The following is a 24,075-nucleotide window of genomic DNA, read 5'->3' as shown; positions in this document are numbered from 1 at the left end:
TCTTGTGCAGTGATATGTTAGCAGGTATGCCATCAAATATGTGGAGACTTCCTTGGAGCGCAGATCATATTATGAAGATAATTACTGCTCAGATGAATTCTTAATGTTTTGCATTTCCATTTGCTTTGCACCTGCATTTAGAGCCTTCTACTGTTTTAATCGCTTTTCTTCATACTGTATGACCACATAAGCACACACACACTCTCTCAGCTTTAAAACTTAAGTGATGCCCGTGCTTACGTGACATTATAATGTTGGCCTCTGAGGTATTCCCTCCCAGCACCCGTCTGACAATAATTACAATGATTCATTTAGTTTTATTACACAACAGACATCTCTCTTTGTGTGTGTCTTGGCCTGAGGAGACCCAAGTGTCTCTAAGTGACGGGTCTTTAATTACAAGCGCAAACAAACGACACCACGTACATGTGTTCTGGTTTACTGTAATGAGGGAGACACCAGCATGAAAATGCTGTCATCACACAAAGGATTACTGAGAAAGAGATATCAAATTCTCTTTTTCATCCTCCCCCTGCCTCTCTCTCTCTGTCTCACTGTAAAAAGCAATCATCATTACTGTATGTTCGGTAATCCAATCTGCTGATATTGCTTTGATCTACTAATGTTGCTGAGGCAATGAATCTACATGTACTTATAATAATGAACTAGATCTAGTGTCTGGCCTTGAGATTCACTTCTCATCAGGGCCTTACAGCAGTTTAACCATGTGTTTGTGATCAGTTAAATTAATCACCGTTTATCTGGCTGAGGTTAATTTCTCATTCGGGGAGGTGGAGGGGCTCTCCATCTTTGTCACCTGCTGGAGCTTTGCTTGTCAAATGTTCAGAAGAGAGAGGGGTTGAATTACAAACCAAACTCGCTCTGCCAGCTACAGTCAGGTAACAGGCCAAAGGAGGCTAAGAGCGGTATGCACACATGTACTGGCTCTAAGTGGTGTTTTTGTGCATGAGGGAATGCATGTTTTTCTGTGTGCGCGTGCACGACTGTGTTCCTGTTACATGTACGTGTGCGCACGCCTGTATGTGTGTCAGCTTGTGACCAGAAACACCAGGCGGTGTGAGTAATGCCTTAGCCTTTGGATGTCTCTCATATGAAGCGACGTCAGAGCTTGTTAGTAAATGATTAATCAACAATGTTATTTGGGCTAATGCTGTCTGATAGCATTTTTCCTGGAAGCTCTGGAATTTGTCTTCACAGCTGGACTTTTACAAGATCTCTCTGCTTTGCAAAGGGAGTGACAAAGAAATGCAAGACCACTGCAGTGTTGCAACAGTCCAAAAAACCTCTTGGACAGTAGAAATAAGCTGATACATAATATATCAAGGACTGAGGACATTGTTTAATCTCAGATCCCAAACTCTGCAGGACACTGGATGGCAGCTATGATTAATAATAATGATAAAAATAATAAAATCAGTAATAAAAGTAACAAACTGAAAATAGTGTGTTCCTCAAAACAAAATAAAAAGATGTTTTTATGACTTTTTATGACGAATTACAAGCACACAAAGTTTCTCCTGTCTCAACTCAAATCAAACTAGTGCAAGTACTGGCCTGAGGTTATCTCATAAAGTATCTTAGTGGTGACATATTTTGTTGCATTTAACCTTTCTCTCTGTCCTTCTCTCCATCTTTCTTTAGATAACAACTCCACCACTTGTCTTTATCTTCCAGACAAATTGTTCTTGTGACATCATTGCTTGTTACATATATCACAGCCCACCCACTCTTCTCAATACTCCCCCTCCTAACACACATCCCTAAAAGCTTTGGGTCACTGCTTAGTTTATCACTAGCCATCATCCTTCTTACTTTACTTTTGGATGGTTCCTTTTTTATGAAGTAGAATATTTAAATGTAAAACCCATTAAAATATTTATTTTTTTGCGTAAAAGTTACATTCTGAGTCGATTAAAGAGTGAGTGTATGAAAATTGGGAAAAATAGGAATTTCTGAAAGTAGTTGTTAAGTGAAGCAATGCCTTCCAGTTTGTGGTTTACAACCAACATCAAGCAGGCTCCTCTTGATTTCACGCTAGTGGCTGGATATGCTAGACGGGAGAGACGGACATATATAACATCAGACATATTGACAGATTTACCACTGCAAGGATCACTTCATCTGCTGGGTTAACAGAGGAACAGATGAGCATGCTGGGAACTTGAGTTTTGCGTTGATCTAGGTGTATAATTTAACAGTACCAAACAATTTTAGGAAAGTAAGATTGTTGTAACTTTTCAGGAACGTGACACAAATGTTATGGCTTTGTGGTTGGGGAAAAAAGAACAATAAAAGAGCAAAAAAGACAGGGAGGCAGGCTGACACAGATATACTGCAGGCACAAATGACCAAACAAAATTCAGATTATACAAGATTGAACATAATAATTCTGTGTAATTCCCAGGCTTTGTTGCAGAGCATAACAAGCAGAACACTTAAAATAAAGCTAAACCCATTCTTGTATCAACACCACCAGCCATCTATATCCAACAGAAATCCTGATGTGGGTGTTATTTAAGAATGCAAGAACATCAATACATTTAGTCAGGAGACAATTGTCTGTTTACTGTTCATATAGGCTTCTTTTGTGCTTAATATTCGTTGCTCACTTTTCCAGGGATGACTGGTAAAAGAAGCAATAACAGCAAAGTGGTGCGATGCAAAACTGCAGTCAAACCTCCAACAATACACCTCTCACTGTGCCATTTCTGTCAAATAAAAGCCATCTGAAAATACTCAGAACAGAACAGACTTGCAGGCAATGAGAAAGACAGACAGGCAAAATGTGGGTCAACCTTTCCTACTGAGCTCACCGGGCTGGCATGACCCACTGCTGGAGGTCCCTACATGCTGAACTGACTGTTAGATGGCTTTAATAGGCTCCACACAGGCCAAACAAAGCTGTTATTATTAATATAACTCCAAAATGAATGGAAATCTTTACCATTGAACAAGCAAAGACATTAATTTGCCTCGAGCACATTTTACATAAAAATAACAGCTGCACTGGATAGCATCCATTCTTCTCCATTCCCAAAATGTGCTCCTGGTGCATGTTTTATCAGGCAAGACTCCTTAAATGTTAAGAAAGGGACAATGTTTAACATGACAAGCATTTTTCTCAACAAACATTTTTGCAACAACAGTTTTTAGAGCAAGCTAAATTTATGATTCCCACAACAAGAACAACAAAGACAAACAAAATGCTACTGGAGACACTGGACACTACTACTGTTAGGTAAGTCTAACAATAAACTATGGGATCAGACAGAGCAACTTTTACCAGGATCTGCAATAGCTGCTGTTAAGACCTGGTGAAAGTTGTTAATCCATTTTGCACAAAAGAAAACCAACCAAATCATGAAATTCAGCTGACTTCGCACAAGAGATTTCGCCATGTTTGACAGCCACGATTGACAGCTACTACAGCTGCAAAAAATGTGAAAAGGACAAATCTTCAGCCTTCAGTAGTCAAACTACAACGACCTTCCACTGTTACTGAAATAATGTGCAGCTCAATATACAACAACCCCAATCTCCTCTCTCTGCAGACTTTGTCACTTTATAATAATAATGTCACGCTTTCATCTCACAGCTTTGCCACTTGAATGTAAACGTTTTTTGAGCATTTGCTGAAATGATTTTTGTTGTTGTGAGTTTTCAGGATTGGCGCTCTAGATTGAACCTTTTAGGCTGTGCTGTGAGAGTGCAACAGCATCCTCAGCCAAAATGAAGGTAGAAATTATCTTATAGTGTGCATGAAGACATACGCAATATCTGATGTGCAAAATGAATTTTTATTGTCATTTTTGTGATAAAAGGGGAAAACTTCTATGCAGGAGTGGTGTTGAGGAAAAGTCTAGAACAATGTCTGCTTTAACCTCCCTCCATGAATGCCTGATTTAACAATGTTACACAGGTTCCCTGCAAACCCTGCAGGCATCCATCTTTGGGTTAAATTTGTAAACATGTTATATTATTTTTTCTTAATATGGCATTATGATAATCTTGAATATATTATAAAGAATTTCATATTTCTCGATCAAATGTGTTAATTATGGCAGTAGGATGGCTATCTATCACTTTGATATGTTAAAGACGAACTGAGTTCTTGAATTTAGACAAGACAAAATTTCAGTGGACCATGTTCCAGGTCCCTCCTGTTGAGTGAGCGGATGTCTTGTCTCGGTCGAGTGGACCAATCAATGTCAGGCTCAGGATTAAATCCATAATCGGACATGCTATAATGAGGTTTCAAAGTACTGTAATCCCCATCAGTGAAAGGTTGAGTAGTCACTGAATCATGCGTGTTTGTTTTAGGCTCAGCAGGAAATGGCTGAGTGTTCCAATAATGTTATTTCTCAGATTAGTTTGTAGCCTCTCGACAAGCAAATGTTATCTGTCAAAGTTCATTGGAAATATCAGCTTCTAAATGACTTGCAGTTAATAAATTCAGTTAACATGGTAATCATGTTTGTCTTCTAAAAGTAAACGTCCATGTGTGACTTGAGAAACCAGATCCTCAGACATCTTGCAATTAGTGCCCATGAGGTACAAGTGTTTTTTGTGTGGTCTTTTTAGATGGATGGAACTGATTTATCAGAGAAAGCAACTCAGGTCATGGACCTTATAAATAATGATAAAAAGAAACTAGAGAAAGACAAGTCAGATAAGTCAGACAGAATTTGTAGCTACATTTTCTTCTATCTCATTGTGCAAGACCAGAATTTCAATTCATTAGTAATATTAAGATATGAACTAAAAACCCCTGCTGTAGTTAATGCATCATACACAGTCCTGATGTTTTAGGAATGTTGATGAATGGCTGCAAAGCTGTCATCAGTGTTTTCTCGTAAGTCAACCCAGTTGACAAACTTATCCAATAAAACTTTGTCAATACAACCTAAGACACAGAATTAATGGGGCGTTTTGTCCTCAAAAAAACAAAACAAAACATAAACCAAACAACTATTCACATTATCTGCCCTCTGTAAGTTGCAAATTTCCCACCAATCTACAGTTTGCTTGCACATTTGCAGTAAATTGCGCCGTAGTCCTACTATAGGTGTGAAAAGGCAAAGTCTTTTGGCAGGAAGATTACAAATGTTCCTGTTGAGTCAGCTGAGCTGCTGGAAAATTACAAAACAACAGTTATGAAGAGAAGGAAACCACTTCTTGTGCAGAGACTTGTTGTTGAAGACCTATCCACGACAGCAGCAGGTGGCTAATGTATCTCTGATGAGTTTAATTTTGTTGCCTGCTCAGCTGTCCCAGTCTGTCAGTCCACATGGCTAAGCTAGATGCTAAGATAATGCTGGCTTGTTAGCCTCCTGATGATATGCCTTACTTAAACCAGATGCTTGACAGATCACATCAAAGATACACTGCTGACTGCGTCCAATCTGTGTTGTTTTATTGATACCCTGCCACATCTTAACAGAATGTGTTGCGCTGATGTAAGAGATTGAAGCAATAGTATGGCATTCCTTCATTTCCTGTGTGCATTTGTGGGGTCTAGAGGATACAATGTACTTGGCTGCTTTCTTCTCCCCACAAAGATAAACGCAAAGAGAAGCCAGACAAACAGGTCTAACTATGCTGGGAAGCCAGTGACACAGTTGGGATGCATTGAAGGACAAAAGGAGAGGATCGTCGAAAAAAAAAAAAGACAAAATCTGATTAATTTCTCCATTTCTTACTGTTGTTGTCAACAACTCTAAATATCACATTCAGTTGAGCTTGGGTACACAATGTCAAAAGGCTATGTGCTACTAAAGGGCTCAGGTCAGGAGTGAAGGTCTCTACAATCAGACCAAAAACAGCCCTGCATTACAACAGTGCAAGGGGCTGTGCTTGTGGGGGCATGTTGTTTAATGTAGTGGTGAGAAAATGAAATATGATCCAGGAAGTCCAATTGGAGTAACAGATTCATGTGTTTAAAGGCTTAGTAGATGCCAAAACATGGCACAAAAGTTCACAGGATTTTACAACGCTGGAAAGGCAAAGTTTCTTTGCTATTTGCTATTGAATGGCGATGATCATGAGGTAAACAACAGTAATACAGCTTTAATGTCAAAATATCTGTATGATGTCAGCTTCTGTGTAGATGAACAAGGATTGTGGGGGTTTAAATGAAAGGCTCTATAATTATTGAGTATAATATTGAGTGTAGCACATTAGTCGGAACAAGGATTCCTGCTGAATGTAATTCTGCTGCTGTAAAATTAGGTAAAAATTCAAGGTGATATATTATAGGTTTGATAAGTAGGCCACAGTCCCTTGTCAAATGGTGATGTGAGTTACCTCACTGAACTGATGTAACGCACATATGCAAGCTCTACAGGGGTTTTTCTCTCTAGAAGCTCCCGTGATGCCTCATCACTCATTAACTTCTCAGACAAGACCAACAATCAAAACCGCTGTACAAACATATGTGACGTGACATGTTTGTTTGTTGTGTATAAAGTTCATGACCTCTTTTTCAGCGATGCTTGTTAATCCTTTTCTGGTGTATTAGCCATTAATCATCTCTTTGGGAAACATGTGGACTCAGTTGGGTCTGCATCCAAAGCATCAAAGATATTTGTGTATTGTTGCATCCATATGAGGAAGTTGGCCTCAGCAGAAACTTCTTTCACACAGTACAAGAAGAGCATTGCAGACTCAGTGTGTGTGTGTGTGTGTGAGCGTCTGAGAGAGCGAGAGGCAGTCAACCCCAGACAGAGGACTATGTCGTTTATGTTTGGTGTCTCCATATGAGTGACTTGGCCAAAGCTGAACTTGACACATGCTGGTAGTGATGACAGAGAAGTCAACATGCCAAATGCACTGGCCACCATATGAAAAAGACCCTTTGAAATTCACAAAGATGTGTCAGAGCTCCAAATACTGTATGTCATCGTCAAATCTGTAAAGGCTCATTCAAATCTAACAGTTAGCTTATTATTATTTGATACACATGCTCAAAGAGAGATCATGCCTGAAGTGTTACTTTAAGGGATAAGGCTGGTGGTACTCTAGATTTTTGTTATTGTCTTAAATCCCACATAAAGATTAGAACCAACAATATGTTGATCTGTCACTCAAAGCTTTCCGACTTTCCTGCCCAGTCACTCTGCCCTATTCATAAATCTTGAAAAACAGGTCCAGATAGGTAGAATAAACTATTTCTAGCTCCTCTTAAGGCATGGCTTTATAGGAATGGCAACATTGGTCTGTCCACTACTTTGGTCCAGACTAAAAGAGAGACATTTCATTTACAGCCAGGCAATAATTTCTCAGGATCCTTGTTTATATTGTTGATTGTATTGTTATTGGCTCTTGAATTAAAATCATTGGCTTAGAGTTTTATGTATCAGGGAAGATTTCAATGTCTCAGGAAAATGGCAGAAATCCTGTCAAATATTATCTGTGTTCATGGACCCCATTTTCCCATGTTTTTGTATGTTAGTGACTAATGGGGACAACAAATTCTGAGGCTGCTCCAGTATTGAACGAAAGTGCTGTAGCTGGAGGTTGCGAAACGGGCTGCAATGTAATCCCTCCAGGTGTTTGCACACCATCAATGCATGTCCATTAAAAGTGTTTGTTTTAACCAGTAACAGGCTCAGATTGTTATTCTGTCAGACATCATGGAAAGGATCCCTACAGAGCTAGACCTTATTGTTAAAGAGTTTTTGTTTAAACAGAAACAGCCGCTATATCGCTCTCGCCAAAGCCACCAGACTCCATTCACAGAAACATTAATTTCATCATCATAAAACACACTTCATTCATCTAACATCTAACTCTGGAACTACTTTCACCAGACACGACTGGAGAGATTTCAATATGATGGCCGTCTTAGCGGTAATTACAACATGACGGAAACTCTGTTATGTATGTTTGTAATCCTGAGAGGGTTGGTTGAACGAGAGCACTTTTTGTGACATGACAACAGTTTGTGACAATTTTTGTTATCTTGGATAAATTATAAATCTACATAAATTATCATAATAATAAGATCTGAATTAAAGACAACATCTGACAAAGCACCAAGAAACAGAAGTGCATAAATGGCATACCAGCTCCAATAAGTGTAAGATTTGAGATTAACTGTATATCTGAAAGATTTCTATTGCACAATAATGTGACAAAATGCATTTTGCCATGTAACTTTATTGATAGCCCACATTTAGCAGAAGAGGAAGGAAAAAAAGAATATCAGGATCCCAAAACTGAAAACTGAATAGTCAACGGAACAAGCGAACATTTGGGTCCAGCCCTGATAGAGACTGTAGCTTATTTATGTTATTTGTACTTTTATTAGTTTTCGGACAACAATGGGGCTCTGTGACACAGAGGAATAAACTATATCAGGCTCAGGCTACATAGGCAATAGTTGTTAGTAGGATCAATGCTTTGATTTATTTTTTTTACAGGATTTGTTGACTGCGGTAAAATATACTGTACATGTAGACTATCATAGAAAATGTAGTAGAAAATACATTATTATTCAGAGAAATGCTTAAAATGACCTTTACTATGGTACCATATCACAGAGCAGCAGTGCCCAACTTTTTTAGGCTCAGACATACAATATTTTTTTGATATGAATGATTCAATAAATCACAACATAAAAGCAAAGCTTCCATGCAAGTAAACATAATTTTATGTAGCAGAAATGTTGTTTCTGCTTTCATCATGTGATCTTTCTGATTGATCTTGTGGCCTCTTGTGGGGGTCCTGACCGGCAGATTGAGAAACACTGAGACGGAGTACATCGCAGGATTTACCTTCAGTCAGGACATGTGAGGGACAACTGCTGTGGGAACCCCTGAGTCAAGACATTAGCAGCTATCCAAGGGGAAGCCCAGCCTCACTGTCCTCGTTACAAGCAACAGACTGTTGTGATGATGAAGCGTGATGACTCCTTTTATGTGAGACCAAGTCTCATGTCTAATGGCCCTATCATTACTGGAGAGTGTAAACAGGAGAAAACACTTCATACAGACATGGGATTAGTCCTGGAGTAAGTGTTTGTTGTGGTTTTGAAAACCGCAGGATCATGTGTGACTTACATGTGCGTCTGTGCAAGTGTGTGCCATCTCTGGTAGTGGTGCTTCTTTCAGCGCTGTCAACGCTTTTGTTGTTGTGAGCCCCAGCGTGGAATCAAAGTGAGTTTGAGCACATGATCACAGGTGTTCAAACTTGTAAAAACTTGCAACACAGTTATTACAGACATTGTCATTTGTCTTACACACAGTCTCATATCATCACTCAACCATCGCAAAACAAATTCAGACTGATGGTAGAAAGCACTACAGGTGTTAACGTGATATCAAAACACATCAGTTCTCTACAAAAGACAGACAAAACGGATTTTGACAGTACAGGTTACTGTAGATGTGCTGCCATCATTAACTAAGCTACATCATTACAGTAGGACTTTCAAGTGACTGATTGGGGCCAGAGTGCACAGTGCAGCTGTCCAGTAAGCTTACACAGTTATGTATAGGCAAAGTTTATATTAGTTATCAGTGGAATTTGAAAAAAAAAAAAAAAAGTGTAAAACATGGGATGATGCCATACTTTGATTTACACTTGCAATGAACAAAAAATATTTTACTGAAAATCGTATAAGTTTCCAATCCTCACAGCTTGTAGCCCTGGATGGTGGCTTTGCAAAGATTACTCTTTTTAGGAGGAAGGCAGCTACAGTCACAGTAGTTACAATGAATTCCAATCAAAAGTGAAAGACCCTGTCAAAATGTTCCAAAACATCCATATAAACCCAATTATCCACCCCTGCAGCATAATCCACTTCTCTGTCGCTGATCTGTGTGTTTAGTATGTTCCAAATAATCCTCGCTTCACTGGTAAATGACTAAAACATTACTTTCAGTGCAGCTTCAGAACTACGAATAATAGCAATAGTGTGATATGGAAGTAGTTTCATCAAATCGCACAGATGATTGGTTTTGTCCATTGACTGACTGACCAATTGTAGCAGCTTGACTTTCAATATGTACTCATTTTGCATCCCCTATGTTGATATGAGTTATGAAATGATCGGGAGGAGATAAGAGGAAAAACCAAGACGCTTGCGGGTGGAGTTTTGGCTCATGTAACCCATGTGAGCATGTTCTGAAAATCCACTTCGCCTTCTTTGTATCTCAAGGAAAAAAGGGAACATGTTTCAGGTAGCTACACTAAGCATAATGAGCCCCGTAAAATAATCTGCCTTGAGTGATCTTTAAAGTGGAGTACCCACTACTGAGACAAGTGCTTAACAGGTTCATTCAAGTGCATTTCAAGTGCTTCAAAGCATTTTCAGCGCTACAGTCTTTTGCTGTCATCTCACCTACAAATGAATGTCTTCATCTTCTCTGTATGGCCTCTTTTTGCTTTGGTTTGTTCGCGTGTCTAGACAGAATGCATTTTGTGGGGCTTTGAGTTGGCTGTCTATTGTCTACCTGTGTACCTCAGCATGGCTGGATGGCCTCACCACATCACAGGGCTTTGTCTGCCTGAGTTTGTTTTCTCATCAGAGAAAATTCCCTTTCAACTCCCGTCGCCCTCTCTTCTCCTCACTGATGTGTTGCGCGGGGGAGGTGGAGCGTCCCTGCCCGCCACGCTTATATGCTGATGATAAAGCTACAGGTACACTGGTCACCTGCTAGCCGAGCGTGAGCAGAGACAGGGTGGGGGGGTTATTGGTCCACTTAAACCTGATACCTGAAATCCAACCTCAGGAACAGGACAGGTGTCTGGTTCCAACTATGGCCAAAGTAATGGACGTGAGTGGTGGCAGGGGGCAAGTTGGTGTGGGAGGTTACAAAATCCTCTGTAACATTAGCAAGAAGCCAATAGAACTTCCCACATCTCACTCTTTCCTCTGACCTCTTACCCTTATTTGACCTTAATGCAAATGTGTGTTCAGAGCGCTTTGGTGTGTTAATGTATCAGCAAGAGTTTAAGGTTGGAGGTGCGTGCATTTGTGGCAGTGTCAGGGTCAAGAGAGCACTGAGAGTAATCTTTAAAATCTTCAACTGAAACAGAGTGCCACACTGTGATGTCTAAAGCAGGATGTTCTTCGTGCCTCAAAGGTCTGGGAGCATTTTGGCCAAATAACTCTTGAGCCACACGAACACCTGGCCTCCATTTTACCTCCTGCCTGACGCAATCCTGCACGTCATGGTAGCCGTGCCAAGTGAACTTTGGCTCACGAATCCAACCTGAAGAGACTAATAACGTAGCGCTGGATGTGGTGGAAGATAAAAGCCAGAGCTCAATTAACTAATCGACAGGAACGTAATCAACAACTAATCAGAAAATTGTTTCAGCGATTTTTCAAGCAAAAGTGCCAAACCCATTCCCTGGTAGCAGCTTCTCAACTGTGAGCATCACAATTCTGCTCTATGTGATAGCAAACTGAATGTCTTCTGGGTTTGGATGTTTGGTTGAATAAAACAAGCGATGCGAATACAGCACCTCAGGCTATGAGAAATTAGAACAGCCATTTTTCACTGTATTCGGACATCTTATAGACCAAAAAATTAATTGAGTGTGGACTGCAAAGTAATACTTCCGTTGCTGGTTATCAAGGACAGTTGAAATATTCAGTTCACCTTAACAACAACAACAACAAAAAACCTGTATCCTGTTTAGTGATTAGTTTTAGTGATGAAAGTTAGTTTAATGAACTAGGACTGTATTTAAGCATGGCAGTGCTTCAAGCTAAATGTTCAAAACCCCAGCATGCTAACATGCTGGTAATGACAATGCTAGCATTGCTGATGTTTAGCCGGCATAGTGTGTACCATGCTCGCCAACTTAGTTTACTGTGTTAGCATGCTAATATTTTCTACTTAGCATCAAACACAAAGTACAGCTGAGGCTGATGACAATGTCATTTGCAGGTATTTGGTAATAAACTAAAGTGTTACACAATTCGTAATGTTGACTTTGTAACGAGCATGGATAAAACAATATATAGTTCAAGGATTTATTCAACTGTACTGCAAGACTACAGGCCTATTTCACTATTACACAGTATTGCATTTGACAAACGTTACTAAGATAACATGTAAAGAAGCAGGGAACACTGTACACAAGAGTTTTACAAATTCAACAAACACGTCTCATCCATTTGCCTGCTGTCAGACAACATGACTGTTTTGCACTTGTCCCGCCTTATAATGAACCAGAGTTTGATTGGTTCTGCCATTCATCCTGCCTTTAATGACAACCGCTGATTGGTGACAGGCCTACTCTATTTTCAACTTCCCGCCTGTTGAAATAAACAAGAAAGCCACGAGAATAATCAATCATCAAAGACAATTATCTCTCTTTTTCCCTTTCTCTCCCCTTCCCCTGGCTCCCAAAACCTCCCCCTTTCTTGCTTGTGTTGTATGCCTTTATTTGGACTCTTCTTTAACTACACTATGTCTGGACTGTGACAGATTTGCAAGTTTATGCTGAATGTCAAACTTCATTATACTCATGTAAAATGCACTATTTTAGTCTGTTAAATGTAACATAGCAAATTATTGCTATACTGCAACAGATTTTAAGAACAGGATACCTGTGTGATAATAAAGGACTTCAACTGCAAGAAAAACAAAAGTCCTTGGATGTTTGGTATTGATTTAATGCATAGATGTTATGTATCTAGATGTTGAAGAGTTACTTTGAATTATCTGTTAAAGTTTTTTTTGTAATGTTCGAATGAGTAAGTGAATGCAAGTGAATGCGTGTGGCATTTTCTCTTCTTCTCTTTCTTGCGACTTTTTGCCTTTAATCCTTTCAGAAAGGTGAATGGAAGCATCTATAATCATTAATTTATCCATCCGCTCGCTTTCTCTGAAACCAGAACTAATACACCTGTTGCATTATTCACCCGGAACCAACACCCCCAGTCCCCACATCAATATTTCAGTAAAGGCCATGCACCTCCACTGGCTGGAATGATGAACACTTTAAGTCCCGCTGTTGTTGTTGACCAATACATTAATGAACGCTTCAATCTGCTAATAATATATAGTTCTATAAAGTATTTATTATATGTATATACAGTGCCTATAATTGCGAAATAGAGGGACTTAGAGCAGTTGCAACAAAGTTGTTCAAAAGTCTAACAGAATAAATACAAAGAATACAATGAGATGATAAGAGGTATGTATCATATTGTAAATTAACATTATTCATAATACCCCTAAATAAGCAAACTGCCTTTATGGCCATGTGACGTCTACTGTAACTATTCAGCTGAACGGGTCATATATATATATATATATATATATATATATATATATATATATATACATACACACACACATATGCATACATACATATTTATTTTTGTAAAGAAGACATTTCCAGCATCAGATAGTGAGAAGGCCACAGATGGAGAATATGAGGATCATTCATCAATCTGAAAGGTGATCTTCAGGTCAATAAGTTCATTTCCTCGACACTAAGGTGGCTGCCAGTAAGTTAACAGCCAGCTGAGTGATGGAAATGATCACTGCCGTGATGAAATGTTATTTGTTGCAATGGCGAATGTATCATGAGAATTAGCATTCCAGTGGCAGTTGTGTTTAATGTTTCAGCTTTTTAGTCTCCTGCACGGGCCACAGTGTAATTACTTCCATGTAGTTAACATTATTAAAATATGGAAGCTATCTCAACACTATTACAAGAAGCGGTCAGTGGTGCATTGGGCAACCTTTCAGAACTTTAGGTTTACATTTCAAAATGTAAACTCATTTGTTGAATCACCATGTGATATGGGCAATAGCAGTTTGTAATTCAAGCCAGTAGTTGACAAATTAAGTATGAAGCTGGCTGCAAATGGAGCCCATGAGGTTTTGTGATGTAGACTTTGAACTTAAGTCCAATAGAGAGTTCACTCTTTGCTACAACATAACTGTCACTGCTTCTCCACTTGCACCATAAAAGGTTTTGTCATAAGAAATCAGGAACAGTTTCATGTATCTAAATCATATGACTGCCTTGTTGGTGCTGAGTTTTCATTAACAGTAATTCTTTGTCCTAAACCACATCCAGCGTTAATGATGATGTTAGTTTATAATGACCATACCAAGCCAATGCACAAAACAAGCAACAAATACTTCCGATCGAGGAGGTCCACAGCCATCAACAAGATCAACACCTGCTGCACACACTTCCTATGTGCTCTCTGAAGTTGATGTTACTGAGTGTTGTTTGTTTGACTGTATGGCTCATTGTGGCATCAGTGCTGTTGGTGTATGGACATATCTGTAAAGCAGATGTCAGAGGGTTATGTCTGCTTCACAGATGCGGGGTTGGTGTCTAAAAACCAAAATATGGCTGCACTTTCCTTCAAATGTATAATTAGCTCTGTTATGACTTCATATTGAGTCATAATTTTACAGCATGGCCTTAAGAAATAAACTATTCCGTCTCACTGCCGAGGACAGTTGTGGATGAAGAATAGCAGCCCTGCAGCAGACTGTTCTCTGTAGCTGGGTTTCCATCCTAATATATTGCAAATTTTTCACAGAATTTTTTAGCAAATTGGCAAACAAAAGTGCAAATAAATGCTTGTTTCTGACCACTACTGCTGTGCGAATGTGAATGCAAATGGCGCAATAAGATGATGTGCTTAAAAGAGCACCAGTCAAACCTCAAACACTCAAAAAAATGCTGAAAATCTGATGAGAATACGACATTCCTGCGATGAGGAGACGTTTAATCTGCGGAAACAGCTGATCATGTACGTGAAATGTTTGCTATCTCTGATCTCCCAACAAGTGCATTTATTATTTTTCAAAAATGGCAAAAACCACCTCAAGCAAGCATAAAAACTTTTTTGCAAGTTTTTCTGTTGGAAGTTTTTTGAAGTTTGCCATTTTCATCTTTTCTAATAAGATACTTGAACACACAAGCACACTTAAATGTGCTTAAAAATAAGTGGAGAGAACACCTGTGTGTAGTTTGTTTCCACTGGTGGACACTTTTAGTCCCCTGACCTTCAGGTATATTTATTTTGATGGATCTATCCATTTCAAGAATTCCTTTAAGAATGACTGGTTGTGATATTTTCATGCAATAATCATCTGGAGCAGCCCTTTAAAACATAAATACTGACCCCAGAAGAAAATACTCATGTGATGTTCCATAATTTACTTTCTAAACAATAATACATTCCTGTGCATGACAGAAACCAGATCATCAAGCCTCTGAATATGCAACAATTGTGATGTCAACTGAAAACATTATTACATGAAGACAGCGCTGCGCTGTTTGTAACTTTAGGATAGACTGGTTTGTGATTACAAACCTGGCTTAAAAAAGAAAAAAATCAGCATGACAGGCCCATCGGAAACACTGTAGCATGTGAATCATAAAACACCCTTAAACCAGAGCACTGGTCGTATTGTTCTATGTCACCGTCTCAGAACACCTTTGTTTATGCGATCTGAAGGTCGCGTCTCTTCACTCAGGAGTCTGGAACACCTTCTGAGGCTGCCTGAGAAAGAGGTGTTTACTTGTGTTTCTCTTATTGCTGCAGTTAACATGCTGATCCATGTTTGTTTCCATTTCAAGTGCATGTAGTACATTCCAAAGGAATGACAAAAATAATGTGGGAAGGGCAACAAAACAAAGCTTTAAAAGGACTCAGGGTTGATTAATCTAAAATGAATATATTTTTCATTCTTTGAAGAAAAACGCTTGCTCAAAACAGATTGTAATCAAAGTGCTCTGGATTACTAAGACTGTCACTGAGAATTATCTATTCAGCAGCTTGACCGTAACTGCAGCGAACAGTATCTGTAAGTTTATCGTAAGACCTCCTTTTTGTCTATAAGTGCTTTAATGTGTCTGTAATTAAAGTTAACTGCCAGGGCCATTTCTGCAGAGCTGGTTTGAAGACCATAATGCGTTCAAAGCCACCAGCTCCAACCACAATGAGACAATTAGAATCACTGAACCAAACTGCTGGTCCCTAATGGCGTTCTCCTCCTAGGCATGAGCAATCAAGACTTATCCAAGGCATGACCAACGAAGCCAGAGGGGACCCGTGTCAGCTCATCTGGGTTGGGATCCGCAAAGCTGATCTTACTGATCTTTAGTCCACTGAGCTCTCTGCGAACACATAAAGATCGTAGCCGTTCGGCTGTGGGTGCTGACCCCGGATCAGCACTTCCACTCTGCTTGACTTTGAAGTTTGGCCTCAGATTGCAACTGCAGTTTTAAGCCAAAACCACGAGACAATGAGACTGACTCATTTCTTTCCTATGAGGGAAAGAGAGGAAAAAAAAAGATTTTGAGAAATGTGGCCACATCTAAAAAAAATATTTATTCATCATTAGAGAGGCACCGCTTTTGCATTCAGACCTAAATGTACAAGATTTTGCAGCAGCACCATAATTACAGTGAGCCATTTGTTGAATATTTTTAGTTAAAATTTAAAATCATGTTATCTATTATCTCATATTTGTTAAATATTTTTCAGTTGCTAGAAAATACAGTCATAAATGATGAACATCAATTTTGAACTGTGTGTTATTTATGATAAAGCAAACATTTGAATGACAAGCCTTTCCAGAGAGGGAAGCCCCTACAGCCTTCTAGAGTATTTTAGGGGAAAAAAGCCAAATATGTGGTGCTCCGCTGCATCAAACAAATTGTTTTCTGGTGTGACGAAACAGTTTTTCCCTCACGGACGACTGACTTCCAACATCTGAGTCTTGTTAGGACCGTTTCACAGAACAACAAGAGTGCAGGGGGAAGCAATGAAGAGATCAGTCAGTAAATTGATCAGGAATTGATAATTAGTTTCAAAGTGATTTGCGCTTACTATTACAACACTGTAATGATTAAACAGCTTGAAAACTTTGCTGTAATAACAGGGTCAGAGATGTACTATGTGTATTTGTTTGTATGTTTGTGCATGTGTGTGGGTGTGTGTTGTCATTCTACACCCCAAATTCAAGCCACAGAACCACTGACCAGATGTTTTTTCTCTTTCTCTTTCTCCCTCTCACTCTATCTCTTGGCATTTTTCTCTCTTCTTCGCACTCCTTTGTTGTTTCCCTGTGAGCTTCCATTTTTACTGCTTCACAAGTTCCCATCCATTCATTCATTCAGCCAATGTTCTGCCACCAGCCGTTGCTTGACATCTGTGATTGACCTTAGTTAACCCGACAACTCCATTCAAGAATGTGGACAAGTGTGTAAAATGTAGGATTATCAATTGGTGGAATATGGCAGAAATGGAATCTAACATTCATAAACATGTTTTCATAAGTGTATGATCACCTGAAAATAAGAATCATTGTGTTTTTGTTTCGCTCTCCTTAAAATGGGACCTTTTTATCTAAAGAGGTAGTGGGTCCTCTTCTACTGAGTCAACCATGTTGCACCATCAAACTTCTACAATAGCCCAGGAGGCACAAACCAAACAGAGGCTCTCAACTCTGATGGTGATTCATTTTCTGTCTCTGGACCCGATTAATCACACTTGTATCAGCTGTACGAGACTTACAATGAAAGAATGTTTTTAGCACAGTAAAGTTAGGCAGGCATGATTCTGGGTGAAAAATGAATGTGAAAGAGAAATCTGCATCACACCTGAAATACTGCACTGCTGGGGGTTAGCTTTCTACCTGTGTCACAGTGTATTAACACTAGTTTTATTCTCAGAGAGGATGTTGTCTGTACATGTCTGCCTTAGAGAATTTCCTAAAGGCAGACTCAGTCCAGAAAATGTCCATCACCTTGGAAAGTTTTTGATATTTAAGATGAGAATATTCAGTTACATATGGCCTATTAAAGAACTTTGTCGTGAAGTGCTGTCCGAGGTGCTGAACTTTGTCTGCAGGTGTTGACACGTAAAAATGGTCTTCTGGTCTCCGAACATGTGGGTATGTGTGGAAAAGGTGGACAGTTATTTTATGATTCCTAATATGGCTGCAACCACAAAATAATCTGCAGATCATGGCCTCGAATTATGCTTTATAAAATGTCAGAAAATAGTGAAGCCTAAAGTCATTTCTAGACTCTTTGCTTTGTCAACGCAATAATCTAAAACTCTAAGATATCACATTCACAACTGAGAGGCTGGAACCAGGAAATGTTCAGTATTCTAACTTAAAAACTGACTTAGAAGATAATAGATAGATAATAGATAACCAAAATATTTGCAGGTGGAGTTGCCCTGGTGGCCTAAGGGTTAAGGCGTCAACCATTAGACGCCATGTCTGAGCCTGGGGACTTTTGTTGCATGTCGTTCCCCATCTCTCTCTCCCCTCATTTCCTGCCATCTTTTTGCCGTCAACTTGGTAGGAAAGGCATAAAATGCCCCTGAAATTACTTGACATGAGCCGCGAGAAAAAGTAAACACACTCATTCATACACACACCATAGTTTACTGCTTGCTTTCCCATAGCCAATTACACAAGTAGTAAAATTATGGCATCAATGATCACAAATATATTAAATAGGGAAGTAACATCATTACACATCCTATGAAATCCTGCACAGTAATTGGTCTTTCACCAATGCTCCCCATTAAATCAATCTTTGCCATCTGCCCAAGGCCCTCAGCAGAAAGTAGGAGGCTGTAAAGTTGACGTGAATGACAGATTGTTGGCAGCACCCAAGAGCTGTATAATCTCATTTAGAATTAACCGTCTTATAGGGAAATGCTGTCTTCTTTTTACATCGATATTGCTGTGCCATTGGTGCATCAGCAAAAGGAATTTTTGTAAACATCCTAAAGTACTAATGTATGATAGGTTGACAGTGAGGGACTAAATGAGGGAAGAAACAAAGACGAGATAACCCAAATCTATCTACTGCATACCAGGAGTCAGTACTTCCAGTAATAATGGAGAAACTTATGAGAGAGGAGAAAAGAAAAGAAGAGGAGAGGCAGGGGTGGAGATATGGCTGTTGTCTGACAATGCAAAAAGGAAATTAAACAATGCTGAAACCAGACAGCAGACCTAGATTCTTGAAAGGTGAAACGCAGCAACACACGTAAGGCACAATTTCTTTCATCCAAACATAGAGAGATGTTTATCTGAAGATTAAGCCCCAAGTAAAGAAATCACTTGATAGTATCTGTCAAAACAGCTGAGGGGGATCTCTGCTCAAAACTGTTCTGTGTGTCTTCACATGAGAAAAAGAAACTCTTTGCTATTATGAGGCATTTGCAGGCAATTACGCGTCAGGGAGGGTGGTGAATTCGTAGGATTTTAACTCCGGCATAAACGCTACAGGAGGTAATTTTGCTAATGAGCATCCCATTAACCGGAGAAGAAGACCTAATCATGAAAATTAGCACACAACTTCTGTCAGAGACACTTGTGTCAATGATTGGAAATACATTTGGCAGAAAAGGCTCTGAGTTTAGGCTCTCACAGAATCTGAGGCTTCTGCCCCCGCCAATAAACACATACGTCCATATTAAATGTTAGCTAAGTGTGAGGTGTCAGGTTATGACTGCGCTGTACACCTGCATGGGTGCATAGGATGCTACAAGTCAGCTGGTGGCCACACAGCTGTGAAAGAGCCACTGATTATGAAGCACGCATGAAGCAGCTGATGCCAATCAGCTAATGCAAGCAGACTTCAGTGCTCTGCCTGAAAGAACGCCAAGCATCTTTTATTTACAGGTGAGGTTGACGTCATTTATTTAAGTTATGTCCCAAGCAATTAATATTTATTGAAAAACTAGTAGAGATTATGATGTGCACTCTACAATGAGCTGGGTATTCAAGTTAAACATTGTTTTGGTACAGAACAAAACAAGTCTAAAAAACCTTGTGGCCATAATCTTATTTACTTATTCTCTTCTTCAGACTGTTCCAGATTTAAAATGAAATGTTCTCAACTTCAGACTGTTGTATTTAGGCATTCTTGGGCAGCTGCTTGACTTTAGACAACATTAATTGTCTCAGAACACACAATTCAGAACTTCTTTTGTTAAATGAAAGAAGGTGTTTTGTAGAGAAACACATTCATATTTCCCAAATTAGAGGATAAAAACAGCACTAACCTGTAAGTACCAAAACTCAGGCGTCTTATCAGCAACAGTATTGAAAACAACAACATCCGGTGCTGATCAAGACGACAGAACTAAAAATGGACTCAACAGAGACTTGAAGGAAAGGTTTTCTTTCCTTCTTTCGAACCTGCTCTGCTCAACTGGTGGGGTTTTGTCTGGGAAGGGGAGGAGACAGAGAAAAAGGGGGAGAGGGAGAGGGAGAGGGAGGGAAAGAGAAGACGGGGTGGGACAGACCCCCCCCCCCAACACACACACACAAACACACATGTACATGTGCAGAGACACATGCACACACATAAATGCGCACAGCTCTTCAAAGCCAAGTGGTTTTCATAGACATCCAATTACGCTAAGAGATGACATCTGGGGAACTGCAGCAGATAAATAAGGTGAAAGGAAAGACAAGATTCGGTCACCTCAGAGAAACTGCAGATAAGCAGAGAGAGCACCGCTGATAGAGATAGGAGAGAGGGAGAGGCAAAGGAAAGAGGGAGGGGGCCAAAGCAGAGGGAGCCACACACAGGAGGAAAGAAGAGAGGCAACGCACTGCTCCAGCGCTCAGACTCCGAGAGGCAAGGACAGAGGAGAGATAGGGAGCCCAGCTCACTGACAAGACGCGCAACAAGAGAGGGCAGAAAGACGAGAGCTCCCGGGCTGTTACGCACTCAAGTAACTTCAAACCAGCTCGGACAAACCAAGAGAAACAAAGAGGGGAAAGAAAAGAAGAAAGTCTGGATTCTGCGTCTCCTTTTCATTTTTTGTGGATTTCTCTGAACAATTCACGAGAAGCAGCATTAATCCTTTTTTTTTTTTTATTACTCGCTGTTTTTATTTATTCATAAAGCAGTTTGGCATCTTTTATCCAGACCTCCAACCTTGCTTGCTGTTATCCACCTTCCTGGACTGGAGAAGATAAACGGTTTGGGACATGCGCGTGTGTGTGTGGAGTAGAATTTAGCAGTGTATATGAATGAATTGATAATGCGTGTTTTTATCTTTGGATGTGAAGATGTGTAAGAGTACATTCAAACTTTAAAAAAGGGATTTTCAGTGTGTCTGTGTGTGTGCGCGCCAACAACCAGGAGCAAGGAGAGGGTGGAGGTGGTGAGAGGTCTTTCAGGCAAGCCCCCCGGTTGTTCCCGTTGTGAGGTTAGGGTTATGGATGTTGATGCATTCCTGTGCCGCTGCTGAGGAATAAACAGCACAGGGGACTACAGCAGAGTCACTGCAGACTTCACCACCACCGGCAGCTACATCGCCATCACCATCACCAATAACGCTACATCTGCTACCACAGTCACAGTCAGATTTGTCTCCACCCCAGCCACTCTACAGGCTTCAACACCTACAGTCCCAGTGAGGTTGGGGGTCCCCAGACAGAGGAGGTGTAGTCGGTCAGCCAGGGGGAGTTTCTCCCACTCTCGTTCCCTCTCCCTATACCCAGCTCAGCATGCCCCAGCCCCCGAGCACCTCCACAGCTCTCCCAGCTCCACTACCATGTGTAGATGGACAGTGACACAAGGTGCACCGGTCGCCTGGTTCTCCTCCCGCCCCTTCTGCAGACCTCCTTCACTCCTCCTCTCCCTCACCTTCCTCCTCCTGCTTCTCCTGCTCGGACCTTCCTCGTCTTCACCCCTGTCCGCTCTATCGTCAGACTCTGAAAAGGACCATGATGTGCCGGGAGGGACTCCTCCTGACATCTTCATCTCACACCCGCCACCTTCCTCATCATCAACCCCACCGCTGCACGCATCCTCTGCGAGGTTGCCACGGGCGACCAATGTGTCATCGTCCTCCGCGACAGTTGTCGGGCGCCACGTGCGGAGCAGCTACAACCATCTACAAGGAGATGTGCGCAGGAGGAAACTGTTCTCCTACCAGAAATTCTTCCTTCGCATTGACAAGAAAGGAAAAGTCAACGGCACCAAAAGTGAGGATGATCCATACAGTAAGTCAACTTTGTTACCTTTTCGGAAGGTGTTTCTTTGTTTCTTACATTTTAAGCAGCATTCAAGCATGAAAATAGCAACTTGTGAGAACTGGAAAGAAATCTGGAAATTTTTCAAGCTTGTACTGCAAACTGACCTATATTATTTTCTCTTAGAGTTCTTAGTTGCATAAAACTGATAAAGAGCAGCTGAAATCACAGAGAAGTCCACTTCATGAAGCTTGCTTCCACTGAAGCATTGTTATATCTGTCAAAGGCAACACTATGGCAAAGGATACACTGGTTTTCTCCCTGAGCATCTTGTCTGTTTACCCATGAAGAGAGACATTTCTGCTTTTCGAACCATTTAGCAACGGTGCACATTAAGACAGGTGACTGGGCAGAAGAACAAATAACAGAGCTGCGTGATCTTCAGCCCTTTTCACCATGTGCACAGGCAGGCATATTTGCCAGACTACTGAGAGTGAGGGAAGGGAGAGCATGACAGTGGGAGAGGGGAGGAAAAAACAAAATGAGTAAGCCAGGAAGATAAAAAAAGAGAGATGATCCACTGGAACCAATTAGAAATTGCCCAGAGAAAGTTCTTATTCTTTGAGGAAATATCTAAAACACAGCTATTACCAAACCCCTGGGGAGAATGACAAGTATACTTACTCCCTGCTGCTATTGTGCTGCAGCCATAATCGTGGTGGGCATATGCTAAGTATGAGGTTAAACGGACTCAGATATAAAGTCATAAGCTTGCAACTCTTTTTACTGTTTGTGCATTTTGAGGGCTGTGAAATATGATTTTAACCTTTATTTATTCTGAGAAGGGTCACCGAGCACACACGCTCTTTTGTCAGCACCAGTCAGGCTCACATTCACACAGTTACACTCTTTCACACTGGGTAGGCTCTTAGTCCTTCACTGTTGGGCACAGAGAAAGTCCACTTGAATCTTTTGAGGTACCCTTATGACGTTTTTGAGAGGAAAGAGTAGTATTGCATGAATGAATGGAAAGTGCACAAATTTTGATGAATCTGTAAAATAATAGGAATGAAGATGGATTAACAAAAAAAGTGTTGTCTTCAGATACTTAAAAAACAAACACACAAACCCTGTACACTAGCAAATATAAATACTTTTAACAACTTGTAAGGGTCATCATAACCATTTATGACTGATTGAGAACAGAAAAATCAGTTGTTATCATTCTGGAGTCCACATCTTTATCTTCTAGTTAAACACATCTGGAAGTTCTCCAGGACTGCCAAAGTCTTCTGGTCTCTGTATTGCCTGAGGACACATTGACAGTAGTTGCTGAAGGAGAACAGAACATTACTCCCACATTTACCTGCCCAGAGTTTCCCTGCCAGTTCACTGAATTATGGGCGACATCCAAAACACGAGCTAATTTCTTAAAGATTATACAACAGGCTCTCACTGCATTACGTCTACTGTATGTGTATTAATCTGCAACAACATGTCAAATTGTGTGTGTGTGTGTGTGTGTGCCTGGGAACCTTCAAAAATTGATTTTTTTTTTCATTACACACCTTCATACACATGTCATAGGTTTGTATGCATCTGTCTGTGGGTCTGCGGTGCTGTACAAGCCTCTCCTGCTAAGAGCACACACACGCTTGAGCACAGAGAGGCCAGTCTTGCACATGGCCTCCATATGGCAAAGCCCACTTTTATTAGGGCCAGGGCCAGTGTGAATATGTGTGTGCGTGTGTGTGTGCCACTCAGACACCAAGGCTCTGCCAGACATGGCTGAAGGAATTTCAATTAGCGTCTCTTCCTCCCTCCCCTTGCCTGCAGTTCTCTCTTGACACACACATGCATACATACACTTTTACACACATGCACATAAAGAGCTGAACCATTAGGATGCAACGTGTCACCAACTATAATGGCATCATGTCATGGCATTAAAGGCACAATCCATCAATTTCTACAGCTCTTGACACGACTGTGGTGAGAAATAGGTAACAACTTTTTAGATGAAAAGAAAAACCTTAAATATGAGGATTTGGCCACATAGGCAAAACCTTTCAGGTCATATTTTGTCTTGGCAGCA

The 24,075-nt window shown here is 40.4% G+C and overlaps 1 protein-coding gene across 1 annotated transcript in view; it reads left to right on the top strand.

The window, feature by feature from the left end:
• Positions 1–24,075, top strand: part of LOC121623413 — a 48,644-nt gene that overhangs the window by 6,919 nt on the left and 17,650 nt on the right. Inside the window, exon 2 of the mRNA XM_041960687.1 lies at positions 21,255–22,010. Within this exon, the coding sequence (XP_041816621.1) occupies positions 21,255–22,010 (756 nt within the window). The remainder of the gene's footprint in view (positions 1–21,254; positions 22,011–24,075) is intronic.

Source organism: Chelmon rostratus, chromosome 19 (genome assembly GCF_017976325.1).
Source record: "Chelmon rostratus isolate fCheRos1 chromosome 19, fCheRos1.pri, whole genome shotgun sequence".
NCBI classification, from domain to species: domain Eukaryota; kingdom Metazoa; phylum Chordata; class Actinopteri; order Chaetodontiformes; family Chaetodontidae; genus Chelmon; species Chelmon rostratus.
The sequence above is the reverse complement of the archived record's forward strand: the minus strand, read 5'-3'. Positions and strand labels throughout refer to the sequence as shown.